The 12,176-nt window shown below is 41.1% G+C and overlaps 1 protein-coding gene across 6 annotated transcripts in view; it reads left to right on the top strand.

The window, feature by feature from the left end:
• The window catches only part of CALCOCO2 (calcium binding and coiled-coil domain 2), a 32,194-nt gene extending 20,658 nt beyond the window's left edge, over window positions 1-11,536 (top strand). For all 6 annotated transcript variants that reach the window (XM_073004359.2, XM_073004357.2, XM_073004356.2 and 3 more), the window contains exons 8-13: window positions 377-467; window positions 2,359-2,481; window positions 4,559-4,645; window positions 6,970-7,093; window positions 9,630-9,658; window positions 11,218-11,536. In XM_073004359.2, coding sequence (XP_072860460.2) covers window positions 377-467; window positions 2,359-2,481; window positions 4,559-4,645; window positions 6,970-7,093; window positions 9,630-9,658; window positions 11,218-11,427 — 664 coding nt within the window. In that variant the 3' untranslated portion in view covers window positions 11,428-11,536. The remainder of the gene's footprint in view (window positions 1-376; window positions 468-2,358; window positions 2,482-4,558; window positions 4,646-6,969; window positions 7,094-9,629; window positions 9,659-11,217) is intronic.
• The last annotated feature ends 640 nt before the right edge of the window (window positions 11,537-12,176 follow it).

Genomic DNA, 12,176 nt, shown 5'->3' with positions numbered 1-12,176 from the left:
ACTTGGTCAGAAAAGAAATCAGAAAAAGGCTGTGTGGTTCTCCCCCCCCAAAAAACCCCCCTCACAAATACAAGAGTAGGCGATACCTTTATTGGACCACTAAAACATCAAGCAGATAGCTAGTTTTTGATAATTTATCTACATCAGGCTGTGTACCAAGATATGAGGATCCCAAAGTTTTATGACTTTTGTTTTGACATATTAAGAGGACTACTTACTCCTGGTATTTATTATGTTTTGATATTTTATGGTCCTAACTGCTATTTTGGGAACTATCTGGGGAGCCTCAGTCATTAAACATTATATTAATACATATGGCATATAAATGTATAAATAATTAAACAGTGGTCTATTCAAATGTCCCATTCCTGAACAGGATCAAAGAAGAGAAAAAAAATCTATTAATAGAACAGGAACGACTGGAAAACAACCTGAAAACTACCCTGAGCAATGTGGTTCAGCTTCAGGTGAGCAATGACTGGATCCTCCCATGGGTACAAGCTGCAACCCCGCTGAGTGGTGAGGGAATTAAATTTAGGCAGCTAACGGGATTTTTCACGATGTAGTTAGCTTTTCGAGAATTGGAAATGGGCATTTTTGCTTTAATGAATGATGCTAAGCACAGTCCATTATTTCTCTTACATTTGATCTCACTCATTCTGCTCAGCCACAAATGGAGAATGGTACATAGTTACCATTATGGGGTCAGAATTCAGGAACAAGCCCCTTCCTGATGTCACATGCTTCCTGTTTGACTATCACGATGCCTGCTGGGATGGTGACTGTAATGAAAAGCATATCTTGTGAGCTGTGCTATGCATGAGACAGAATGGAGCAGGAAATTTTGCAGACTGTGCTTCTTCAGATGGGTTCAGGGTGTCATATTTTAAAATGATGAGCTCCATTGGAGAAGCAGTTTCCTGTATGATGACTGTTTTAAACGTCTCCCTCCAGTTACGTATATGTGCATATGAAAACACATTTTTGTGTATCATTCTAAACTGAAACTGCAGTTTAAAATGCATTTCCTCTGCCAGTTGTCTGAGTGATACAATCCAAACTGCTAGCACCCTTTTAAGCAGAACCACTGGAGTCATGTAAGGAGCCTTTTTATCCTTTGTAATGTGTAGTTCTTTCTCTTTTTTTATCCTCCTGCTCACCCTAGATCAGTGGTTCTCAACTTTGGGTCCCCAACAAGGTTCCCTCTCAGACTTACAACTGCGTGCATGCATGTGACTCCACCCCCCCTCCGCACAGCTTTCCTCCTCCTCTGAGCAGCCCCATTGATTCCAGTTGCAACAGAATCCCACATGCATGCACTCAGGGGAGAAGTTGCATGCGAGAGAGGCAGAGCCCCCACCCACAGGGATGAGAATTAGAGGGTATGTTGTTCCCCAGGTGTATTTGGACTAAAATCCCCAGAAGCCTTCACCACTAGGTATGCTGGCCAGTATTTCTGGGAGTTTTAGTCCAAGAATGTTTGGGCACCCAAGATTGAGAAGGAATACTCTTGATGTTCGGCATCATCAAGGCTATTCTTGTCTTGGTTGAATAGGTAAGAACAAACAACATGTAGATTAGGAGTGGGCAACTTGTGAGTTATTTACATTTATCTTATTCTTACATTAATATACCACCTTGTTTGTGCATAGCAATATTCTGGGTTCAAGGTGTTGTTTGACTGCAGCTCTGATCAGGTGTAATCAGCACCATCCAACAACATTTGGAGGGCTACAAGTTACCCACTTCTGGTATGCATTTTTCATCTGGGAATTAGAGGCCACTGTGGAACTTGGTCCTCTTCAGTTCCAAAGGAAGCAAATGCAAAACCTTCTGCATCTAAAACATAAAAAAGATTCCAGCTGGCTCTCACTAAAGGTGGGATACCTTAGTTTGAGCATTCTGTCCCCACGGTGGCCAGCCAGCTGTCTCTGGGTAGCCCACAAGCAGGACACAAACAGAGTACCAGCTTCCTCTTTGTGTCCCTCAGCATTTGGTATTGAGAGACATAGTGTCTCTTCCTACCTCTCCTGGACTCGCTGGATGGATGGACAGAATAATATCTAAAACCTGGAAATCAGACATTCTTTTAGGACAATCACTAGCCATTTAAATTATTCACTGATGCCATGATGCCAAGATAGACATCTATCTGAAAGCCTAACAAGTTCTTAGATTCTACATATCTCATGGGACCGTTCTTTTACATTTGTCTTTTTGTTGTTGTTGTTGTTAACTTATAATTGTATTTGGAAATCTCACCAAAACATAGTGGGACTAATTTTTAAATCTGATTGCCCAGAACTCTCTTTATGATATGTGTTTGGGAAGTCATGTGTCCCTCTTGTCTCATCTCAGTCAGAAGTGCAGAATCGACAGAAAGAGGTGCAAAACCTGAAGGGGGCAGATCAAGAGAAAGCAAAGCAACTTCAGCAGCTGAAGGAAGAGAATCGTCAGTTAAATAATGCCTTGCTTAGACAGGTAAGCTTCCCTTACTCCTCTCTTTTACTATAGACCAGTGGCTTTCTCTCTCTCTGTTTTGTAGACATTTGGGACTCCTCAGGTAGTAGGAATCATAGATTAGTAATAAATACAAATGCCTTGCATACATAAACATGCAGGTTCAGTGCATGAGCTTTTGTATTTGAAGGAGGAAGCCAGAGAGTGTGGCTGAGTTACCTGTAGTGGTTAGAGTGTTAGATTGTGAGATCCAGTCACTCTTTCTTAGCCTGAAGTAGCTCACAGGGTTGTTGTAGAGATAAAGTGGGGGAAAGGAGTACTATGTATGCTACCATGAGGTGAAATATAAATGTAAAACATAAAATAGTTTTCCAGTCATAGTAACCTTGCTATTAAACTAGGGTGGCCAATGGTTTGATTAAGGCAGATACAAGGCAGGTTCACAAACTTTTGTTGTTGTTGTTGTTGTTATGTGCTGCCAAGTCATTTCTGACTTATGGTGACCTTATGAATGCGCGATCTCTAAAACGCCCTGTCCTCAACTGCCCTGCTCAGCTTTTGTAAACTCGAGCTTGTGGCTTTCTTTTGGGAGCTAATCCATCTCGTATTTGGACTTCTTCTTTTTCTGCTGCCTTCCATGTTTCCCAGCATTATTGTGTTTTCCAGAGAATCCTGCCTTCTCCTGATGTGCCCAGAGTAGGACACCCTCAGCTTCAACATTTTTGCCTCCAGAGATAGTTCAGGCTTGATTTGAACTAGGACCCACTTATTAGACTAATTTCTCAGTAATGGGCAGGCACAATTTCTTTGAAATTCCTTTTCCCTGTGACTTTTAATCTTTCCTTCTGTGTGTAGACAGGGAACAGAAATGAGACTGTTTAGAACTGGGAGGGGGAATCTTCTTTCATCTTCTCTCTGTGTGTGTTTATATGTACAGTGGGGTCTTGACTTGAGAACTTAATCCATATTGGAAGGTGGTTCTCAAGTCAAAAAGTCTGTAAGTCAAGTCTCCATTGACCTACAGTGCATTGAAAACCGATTAATCCCGTAACAGGCCGTTTTTGTTCCATTTTGGTTTTTTTCTGGTCTGTAAGTCAAATCTCAGTCTGCAAGTCAAACCTAAATTTTGCGGCCAGAGAAGTCTGTAACTCAAAAAGTCTGTAAGTCAAGCCGTCTGTAAGTCAAGGGTCCACTGTATGCTCAAAAGTTATGATTTGTAGTGGGTAGTAATTTTCTGTAGGAGGTAAGAAGAGGTTGTTGCATTCTTTTGGCCTCTGAATAAAATATGTCCTGCTGGGAGAATGGAATGCAAGCACTAGCCCTGTTTCCCAAAGTAGGGAACCCGATGCTTCTGGGACTCGCCAAATGAAGTCATGATCATGGCCCTCCTGCACTGCTGCTTTCACTTTAACAACAACCACCTAGTTAGCATGTCTTCTATAGTCATTGTCTGACTGCCTGTAAAAAACTTCCAGGAAGGACCTGAGTAGCTCTTAGTGTTCTCCAGCAGTCCATATCCAGAGTTGTACTGCCTTGGAATATAAAAGCAATACATTGGTCCATGGAAGAGGGGGTCTTGCAGCAGCTCACTCTAAAATCCATCTCATTGGACATCCCTGTTCTGCCTTCTTGCTTGTGGTCTGAACTGCAGAGTGATGCAATCTGTTTCTCTCTACATTCACATTTTGGAAATGTTTCTGGCCCTGCTAGCTGGGGGATTTTAGGGGCTGAAGTCCAAAGGCGTAGCTTTTCTAAGCTCAGAGTTACATTCTGTTGTAAGAGAGCATAATAGTTCTGAGCAGCTGTGGATGACAGAGTTCACACAGACATGGATTCCTTGGGGTGGGGGTAGGAGACTCTTGTGTTTATATAATATAATTATATTCCTCCAGCAAGTTCCAAGTGGTGTCCATGGTTCTCCATGCTATTCCTCAACAAACCTGTGATGATGGTTAAGCTGAGAAAATGTGTCCGGTCCAAAAGTGTGAAGGAAGTGGGGGATAAGAACTGGATGGGTAGCTATATGACAGTGTATGGATGTTTTAAATACCTTTCAGCTTTGGGTTTCTAATTGCAAATTGTTGTTTTTGTTCTGTAGCAAAATTTGGAGGAGGAACTGGAGGAGAAAACATGTTTGCTTCAGACCCTGCAGAAAGAAATTAATGAAAAGGAAAAGGCAAATCAGGTACTAGGTTTGTCAAGTATAGATGGAGGAAAATCACACCCTAGCCTTTTGGAACAGAATTGTTCAATGCTATGACAATCAATGTGCTACTGGAAGTACACTTGGGGAGGGTTATTATAGAGGTTACATTGCAATGGATATAGATTTGCAACTGAACAGTGATTGCTTAGGGGAGGTCTTCCCAATAGAGTATTAACACTACCTTTAAAATCAAGGAATGCAGTTAACTTATACAGTGGTGCCCCACATAGCGCCGATAATCTGTGCAGCAAAAATTGTCGCTATACGGATTTGTCGCTATGTGAAAATAAAAAGCCCATAGGAATGCATTAAAACCCGTTTAATGCGTTCCTATTGGCAAAAAACTCACCTTTATGGGAAAATCCTCCATACGGCGGCCATTTTCGCTGCCTGGTAAGCAAGGAATCCAGGCGAAAACACAGCGGGCGGCCATTTTTTTTACCCGGTGGCCATTTTGGAACTGCCGATCAGCTGTTGGGAAATCATCGTTATGCGAAAATCGGTAAGCGAAACAACTTACCGATCATCGCAAAGCGATTTTTCCCATTAGAAACATTGCAATGCGATCACAAAAACGATTGCAAAAAATTCGTTGCTATGCGGATTTGTCAAACGGGGTGCCCGTTAAGCGAGGCACCACTGTAGTTTTACATTCTTGTGAGCTTTCTAAACCACTCACCTCAATATGTGCAATGAATAAGAAATGCTGCAAGGCAACCAGCGAAGGAAAGAAGCTTTTATAGTGTGCTGGTTCTTCAAGTTATCAGTGTGTCACAATCACTGTGGACAGGGAGGCAATTTTTTTTACAAAACATTTTATTGGACTAGTAAAGTCCCTGGCATTATTTGCAAAGCTGCCTTGAGGGATACTAAATGGCCTGATACAACTAATCATTTTGTGGCAATAGCACCCAAAAATATAAGCTATCCCACAGACTATAGCTCCTTTTCTGGTTCCCTTGCCAACGTTCCTGACTTCCTTTCCGCCCTTGCGCTTGGATTCATTGCTGGTTTCTGCCCCTGGCATGATTTCTGTTCCTTCATGCTTCAACTGAAATGTCATATTGCAGACCCAGGCAAGAGGAGCTTTTGTTTTGTTTTGATAGTGAGTAAATGAAAGGCTGCAGCTCGGAATAGACTTGGCACAGCGTGAGGAGCAGATTCCTGCAATGGGCGACCCACCTGCCAGCTGACACACACCTTTATCACACCATTGAAGGGGAGCCCAGTATTTGCACCAGGGCTCAGTATATCCCTAGGCATGTGACCTCCAGGGGAGCCCCTCAATATACATTTTGATGAAGGTGCTGTGGCAGCCTGCCTGAGCCAGGTATGCCCTTGTCATGTCCACCACTCCCTGATCCCCATGGGAAGTGGAGGTCCCAAGCCTCAGATAGGACCAAATGCCCATCCCCCTCACCAGGGATCCAGTCTTGTATGCAAATCCACCCTCGGCTGTAACCAACAGGCTGTGACGGAGTTTACATACAGTAAAATACAGCAGTTGCTTCTGCTCATAACATTGTCAGGAATGCAATTAAATTACCACCCAACGATAAGCAGAAGGAGGGTGGTGGAAGTCTCAAGGAAAACTGTCTGGAAAGGAGTGGCATGGGGTGGGCTCCTTAAATACTTCTCTAATGGAACAGAGTGAAGACTGCTTTCCTCTGGTCCACTAGGCGGGCTTCTCCCAGCATTCCCCAGCCAGCTATTGATTGGCTGGAATATCTCCAGCACAATTGACAGTTTCTCCTGGTCAGCTCTTCCACAATTGGCTCGCTTTCAGTCCTTGAGCCGGCCACCAAGCTCCTCCTGACCCAAGGAGATGTTGAAGAACCACTATTTCCATCTAGTAGACTAGTCTTACTATTGGGCAGGCCGGCTGGCCTGGGAATGATGGGAGAATTCAATTTCTGGAGGGCCAAAATTTTCCTTCATTGGAAGTGTTTTGACATTAAAACCAAAAACAGCAAAGCGTGCTGCTTATATACCACCCTATAGTGCTCAAAGCACTCTCTGGGTAGTTTGTAACTTAATTGTGCAGGATACACATTGCTTTCCCCCCAGCAAGCTGGGTACTTAATTTACTGAATTCAGAAGGATGGAAGTCTGAGTGAACCTCAAACTGGCTACCTGGGATTGAAACCAAGTTGTGAGGATAATTTTGGCTGCAGTGCTGCAGTTTAACTACTGCGTCATGAGGTTCCATTACTGTACTTTGTTTCTATATTACAGATGGAAAACTAAGCCAGACAGTTTCAAAATGTGCTGATTTCTCAATCTACTATTTGCTTCTTTTGCAGAATTTAATGCGGGAGAACAAAGGACTGATGGCATGCCTTCCCGAAATGATAGGTGATGTACCTGCTGGGGTCCTAACCCAGTCATCAGAAAATTCTGGCCTTTTGTTTGGGAATCCATATTCTGGTGAGCATCCAGTTAGAAGGTTCAAATCGGATTAAAAACATATGGTGTTGTATCTTAATGTCCAGGGCAAATATTCTATTTAGGATTTTCATTCACACAACTAATGTTGCACATGCAATTGCACTATTCAGTGAGGTCCGTGGCACAAATCACTCACACAGCAGACACCTCACCAAATTTAAAAAAGTGGGTGATGGTAACAGTTCTGCTGTCATTCTCAGCATTCTGCCATCTGAACCTTGGTTTGGCTAACAACCGGGCCACCTCTGCTCCTCAGAGCCTTATGCTGGGGCCTTTGTTAGCTGTGCCTGGAGATCTGTGGGATTCAACCCCAGATTTTCAGCATGCAAAGGAAGTGCTCTGTCCATGATCAGCAGCCCTTCTCTAAAGAAAGGGAACAGTAGAGAACAAGATAAATGCAGTATGGAAAACATTTTTTTCCATGAAAATCCTTTGCACTGGTTATATATTTTATTTGCCTGGTATCTAGAATATTTTCAGTAGCACTACAAAAGGAAGTAGTAGATGACATTGCTAGCATATTAAATTCTTTGGATGAGGGCCTTAGCTTACTGGTTTTGCATTATACCTCACAACTGCAACACATATGCTGGATGAACAGAATAAAATTCCACGTCAGAGCATTCAGGATACAGTGGCGACTCAACTTACAAACTTGGTTCTGGAAGATGGTCGTAACTCGAAGTGGTCATAAATCAGGCTGGTTGTAAGTTGAGGCACTACTGTACCATTATCTGGCAAATTTCCCTTATTTCTGAAAATAAACAAAAAACACATTATAGCTGACAGTGTGAAACATACATTGGGCAACAGAACCCTCTGTAAAAGAGGGCTTTGCGTTCAGCATCATAGTAATCTTCCTATGGTTACATAGGAAGTAGGAGAAAGGGTAACGGCTGATCAAGAATTAGTAGATAGCTTGGAAAATTATTCCAGGAGATTCAGCTGTTTTGGGGATAATAAGAGTAATTCCAAAAGCGCTGAGGTCTTGTACAAGGTTGCCCTCTTACATTTGAAGTACAAAGGCCTACTGGGCAGGATAGAAGCAAACTAATAAACCAGTCTTCTTAACCTGGGATCCTCTACGTGCATTAGACATGTGGGGATTGTGGTGTAAAATCTGATAAGGTTGGAATAGCTTCCAAGTAGCTTTGGATTTAATTAAGTAAAGATTGTGTTACCAGTTGAGATATTTAACAAGGAAAAGCCATAGTGCCACCCTGTGGTTCCCCCATATGCACAGGAATCTTTGTAGGATTGCTCAATTTTTATTCATTTTACTTCTGTTGTGCTGTACTTTGACATTTTAAGATCAGTACTAAAAATATACTTATGTCCTATCTTATGTGAAAAGTACCCAGAATAGTGAATGGCTTCATGTATAATGTATTGTAGAGTATAATCAGTCAGAGTTCTAGAACAAGAAACTTTATCTAGAAGAAAAAGAAAAAAGAAACCAACATTTTAACGTACAAATAGAATGGCAGGATGGCTGAAACCTGTTACATACTAATACTTGTAGCAGTATAAATAGATAGCATATGTTTAAGCTTATCATATAACCTGTATTTTGGTTTGTTTTTAATCTTTGTACATTTGTTTGAAAATGGATGACTAAAGTATTTTTTGTGGAAAGTTTGCTAAGAAATATGTTTTGTTTTAATTTTTTTTTAAAAAATCACATACTTCTCAAAGGCCATTCTTAACTTTAATTTTAAAAAATCATACGTTTCCACAATCAAACAACCACACACAGACATACATACAAAATGTGCAGAAATCACCCCACATTCAAAACAATTCCACAAATTAGCATGAGTGGATGGTGAAGGAATAGGACAGCTCTCCCATACATATATTATAAAGGGACATCTAAAAAGTTATTTCTATTGTATACTGTGAGATTAGCATGAACTTCTGTTGTTAATTTTTCTGCAACAGCTCGATACTGTACTTCAACCATCCAGATATTGTAAGATAATATTACCTGTTTCCAATTAGTGATGGTAAGGATTTTAGATGCTAGAAAAAGTAGAAACAGGAGATTTTGATTATCTAAATGCTAATTTTCAACAGTAAATAATGAAAGAATGGCAATTACTGCGGTAATCATTTTTGTTTTTTTTAATGGGTTCACTGCAGTAAAAATCTGTTTTAAAAAGGCATGTATTATATGGAAATCCCATTGCAAGCAATTTTATCTGCAGAGTATCATATGAAATGATAAGTAGTCTATCAATAACTGTATCATCTCTGTACCTCAGCCAGGTTGTAAACGGCATTCCTGCTATCTGGCAGAGTTCTGCTAGATGTCACTGAAGAGATGCAATGATGATTATGAAACCAAGAGTCTGTGAGTGATTACAGCCACAGAGTAAGCCCTAAAATGGGCTGTAGTCCATGTTCAGCTGAATTCATCCCAAGTCTTCACTATCTATATTTTCATTATCTTTCCTAATATTCCACTGTTGAATGTTTCTCTAGTCACGGTTAAAATATCCTCTTTATTTTGCAGCACCTACAGAAATTCCTGCAGAAGATTTGGTAAGAACATTGTGTGTGTGTGTTGGAGCTTTTTCTGCTGTCATTTGTTCCATTATTATTACTTAACATAGCATCATCCATGTATTTGGTGCTATATCCACAAGCCAAGTGGAAAGACCCCAGCTTCCCAGATCAAAATGACATGATACAGACAAGAAAGGAAGGTGAATGAAAGGAAACAAAGATAAATGGTGAAGGATATGTGATTATTGCATTGCTAGAGCTTGGAAAAGTCAGCTTTTAAAAAACTGTAAGACCCAGGATCCACAATGTAGAACTCAGGGAATTTTACTCTACTGGCACATAATTAGGTTCAGTTACAGTTTAGTTCATACTGCTGTTCTCTTGCAAGGCATTTACAGTGCATTAAGCCAAAGTTAGAATTTAGTGAGAGAACTGTACAGCAGGGAATCATTTGCAAGGTTTCCAAGTTCAGACCCTGATTCTGTCATTGTAGAAAATAAATGCAGCCTCGAGCTTTTGGGGCTTGGGGGCCAGTACAGTAAGGAAACTGTAAACTGCTTTTGACAATTGCTATAATAAAAAAAAAAGGTTACATCTTCTTTCTGTGTGTTTTCAAAATATATTTGGTGTCTTTGAGTGAGCATGAGAAATTGCGCCTGGAAAAATGTAATACAGTGGGGTCTTGACTTGAGAACTTAATCCATATTGGAAGGCGGTTCTCAAGTCAAAAAGTTCTCAGGTCAAATCTGCATTTCCCATAGGAATGCATTGAGAACCATTTGATCCGTATCTGCTCTTTTCCGTCCATAGAAACTAATGGGAAACTGCTATTCCGCCTTCGACCACTAGAGGGGGATATTTTGTTTCTTTTTTTCTTAGGTCAAGAAAGGTTCAGGGAAGGCAGGGAAAATACAGTCCAGGCAGTCCAGTACCAGGCAGTCTGAAGACTGTCTCCCAATCCACTCTCTAAACGCTGGGAGGAGTGAGGAAGCAGACAGGCACCCTTTTCACTGGCCAACAGTTAACTGAAAGTTCAAATTTTGCACTTTCCCTGCCTCCCATGTGGGTTTTTTTCAGTTCGTAACTCAAATCTAAGTATGTAAGTCAAGTCAATATTTTCCTATGAGAGTGGTTTGTAAGTCAAAATGTTCTTAACTTGGGCCGTTCTTAAGTCAAGACCCCACTGTAGCAATAAGAGCAGAATCTTACAGAAGGTAATAGTAGAGAAAAACAGGCTGATTCTTCAAGAGACATTTCCTTGGAAGTCGAGAGACTACTGAAATGTCCATTCAAACCTCCAAGACTTTGCAATCATGACACTATCTATAATCAGTTAATATAATCACTACAGTCTATAAATCACATCTCCTATTTACTCCTATTAAACATCTTATCTACTCTGAAGCTGATTGGGACCAGTTTCAGAGCTGAAAGGAGTTGTAGACTCTGCCACGAGTGATAGCTGAGGAATATACACTACTATGAATTGTTTGACCCTCGCTGGGATGCTACCAAAAAATATTTTATTTGTTCTACCATAAGTGGGAATTGTACAGTCCTGAAACAGAAATTCTCTTTTTCTTTCTGTTTTCAAGTTCTCCTGCCTTCAGGACTCTTTGAAAAAATGTCCTATGTGCAATGAAGTCTTCTCTATTGACATCGGAGAGCAGCAGTTTGAGGATCATGTGAGCAGCCATATTCTGGAGTGCCCCTTCTGCACTGAGACCTTTGACAGATCTAACCAGCAAGTGTATGATGACCACATCTACTGCCATAACTTAAACCAGGGGTCTCCAAACTTTTGAGCATGAAGGCTACATTGTATATTTTCCACATGTGTGAGGGTTGAAGGAATGTGTGCATATGTGTAGCCGCCTGCCCGCACCCCCCTGCATGGACCCCTGCCTGCACCCACCCCTGCCTGTACATGTGCCTGCCTACGCATGTGCACACACACACACGCCCACCCGTGTGCACAGGCTGAAAGTGGCCCACGGGCCATAGTTTGGAGATCCCTGATTTAAACTAAACTTGAGCCTGCTTAAGCCTTTAGCCATGAGGGAAAACCCCTCTTTTTCTTGCTTACCCATCCCCCCTTCTTTTGTTGTATGATCATGCAGGCAGTGGCAGAGAATGATTTCTGTAGTTGCTACACTTTACCTGACAGCCTGAAACCTATTGGGACTGCAACATTGATCAGTTCTTCCCTTCCATTATGTGACCAATAAAATGTACACTATGTTTTGCTGTGGAACAGGATATCTCCTTCTCGGTTAAGTATCTCCTTCGACAACTTAAATTTTGCTACAGGTTATTTCAAACAGGTGGTATTTTTCCACACCAATGTATTTTATTGAATTATCATACTAAGTTTGTAATACGCAGATATTTTTAAAACATAAGCTGCTTGTTTTTTTAAAATATAATTTATCTGTATAAAGTACAGAAATTATGCACTTTTGTTTTTCAGCTATGTTCATGTTAGAATTTCAGCCACTATGTCTGTACACTCATCTGTGCTGCACCAGATCTTGGTCATGGTGCTTCTAGAGGA

Source organism: Pogona vitticeps, chromosome 6 (assembly GCF_051106095.1).
Source record: "Pogona vitticeps strain Pit_001003342236 chromosome 6, PviZW2.1, whole genome shotgun sequence".
Taxonomy (NCBI): Eukaryota; Metazoa; Chordata; class Lepidosauria; order Squamata; family Agamidae; genus Pogona; species Pogona vitticeps.
Note: the sequence above shows the minus strand (reverse complement) of the source record. Positions and strands in the feature narration are given on the sequence as shown.